This window comes from Pinus tabuliformis, chromosome 4_1 (assembly GCF_031772625.1).
Source record: "Pinus tabuliformis cultivar Carrire ecotype Pingquan chromosome 4_1, CPIR1, whole genome shotgun sequence".
Classification (NCBI taxonomy): Eukaryota; Viridiplantae; Streptophyta; class Pinopsida; order Pinales; family Pinaceae; genus Pinus; species Pinus tabuliformis.
This window is the reverse complement of record NC_142303.1, coordinates 296,592,455-296,594,259: the sequence shown is the minus strand read 5'-3', so window position 1 is coordinate 296,594,259 and position 1,805 is coordinate 296,592,455. Positions and strand designations below refer to the sequence as shown.

General features: G+C 37.2%; 1 protein-coding gene across 1 annotated transcript; it reads right to left on the bottom strand.

Moving 5' to 3' along the window:
* Nucleotides 1-379: 379 nt before the first annotated feature.
* On the bottom strand, nt 380-1,210 carry LOC149175452 (uncharacterized). Its single transcript, XM_089422842.1, has 2 exons — nt 971-1,210; nt 380-799 (listed from the first exon to the last, which is right to left on the bottom strand). Exons 1-2 carry the CDS (start codon nt 1,039-1,041, stop codon nt 583-585), a joined length of 288 nt encoding a protein of 95 aa, XP_089278968.1. The 5' UTR covers nt 1,042-1,210; the 3' UTR covers nt 380-582.
* Between the last annotated feature and the right edge of the window lie 595 nt (nt 1,211-1,805).

Sequence of the window (1,805 nt, the reverse complement as noted above, 5' to 3'; positions counted from 1 at the left end):
TGCGACTCATGTGCAAGTTAAAATTCGTTTCACAATAACCTCTCACAAATCTGATAATAAGAAGTTAACTCCACCTAAGTTCAACTTAACTGAAAAATAAAAAGAAATAAATAATATTAAATTATTTTAATTTTAAAAAATTAAATGATTATAAAAAAACAGCTTTATTTTGTTTCTTTAAACAAAATTCAAAAAATAATATTGAAAACCGAAAGCAACACAACCCCAAGTAAACTTTAATTTCAGAAAATAAATAAAAGATAAAACAGCAAAAATCCAGTAAAATAAACGGGGAAAGACTTACATGAATCATTTTCGGTTCGCAGATCAGGGGATAAAATGAATAGTAGAGGCGAAATCAGACTCAGACTCAGTCGTTTATTTAAGTACTTAAAAGAGTGAGCACATAAATATATTTATTTATCCAAAGAACGTTTACAGTTGCAAGAACTGTGACAAGTGTAAGAAGCAAGAACTGTGAGCAAGTGTAAGAAGTCTCAGAAGATGTGCCTACGGCCAGTCTCTTTCCGGCACCTCTAAACCTGATGTGAATACTAAGCTAGTCTTATAATGCCTATTTGTCTACTTTCTGGTGGAGAGGAGTTTCTGCCTCAGCTCTGCAACGTCGGTCTCGCCGAAGTGATCCTCCGGAATCCAGTTCCCCGTGGCCGGATCCCTCATCCAGAACGCTGTTCTCTTTGTATTCCCTCCGCCTCCGCCTGCTTTACTCCCCTCTGGAAACTCCCGTGCCACTACTTCCCGTGTTCTCATCGCTTCGGCCGCCGCTGCCGTATATTGACTGCAAAATGAAAAACAACATACAACAACTAAACCTCATTTCTTTGTGGTTATGCACTCTACAAAACCCTAAAAATACCGCCCTAATCTCACCAAACAGAGGTTTTATCGAAAAAATTATACAATATAGGCTTCATTTTTGTTCTTTCTTAGAGAATACGGAACTGCATACCGGGCATGAGAAATCTTGATGACAGTCAGCAGAGAAGATAATCTGTGCGCAGAAAGAAGCCGATACGCCATGTTGAAAACAGGACCAAAGCAATGGATTAAAAATGCGGAGACAAGACGGGCAATAGAGAAGAGGAGGGAGCGAGGATCGAACACGGTCAGGCGAACAGACTTCGCTGGGCTTCCTCTTCACGGCCGCCTTTTAACCTGAATTCTTTGCCATAACCGTGTGTAGGTAAAAATTAACACCATTTAAATTACTGCTAACCATTAACGGGTGAAATTCAAATTAGGTTTTCATTTGGGGATGCTTTTAAACTAAATTTGCGATCGAAATTACTGCTAATCATTAACGGTTGATCTTCAAATTAGGTTTTCATTTGGGGATGCTTTTAACTAAATTTGTGATCGATCTGTAATCAATGGCCTAAGTTTAAAAGTTCCAGTTATGGTGGTGGGTGGGAAAAGTAAAGTGGTGATATGTGAGAGATATTTAGTAACACATTATTAGCCCCCGCCGTCTAGGGGGTGGAACTCTTAGTAATCTATTTTTAGTTTACACAAGTGTGGCATATTTTCAAAATATTCTAATATAAAGTTTTAATTTTATATTTTATTTAATATTTAATATGTATATTATTTTTTTGTTGAGGAATTTTCGGCGAAAATCACATAGAAAACTTTTTGTCGACACGTTTCGAACTAGCCAGTGTGATTCATCGTCACGACAAGTTGAATGAGAAGATCTCACTAAGCACATTAAATAGATAGGGCAGAGAATCACATGACTTAATGGTTAACAACGAACAGCTAGAATAAGATTGCTAACCGGATTA

Excerpts from the sequence above, each read along its gene's own strand:
- LOC149175452 (XM_089422842.1), bottom strand. The coding sequence starts at position 1,041 with ATGGCGTATCGGCTTCTTTCTGCGCACAGATTATCTTCTCTGCTGACT. Across the intron at positions 800-970 it reads ATCAAGATTTCTCATGCCCG|TCAATATACGGCAGCGGCGG; the intron begins GTATGCAGTTCC and ends TTCATTTTGCAG.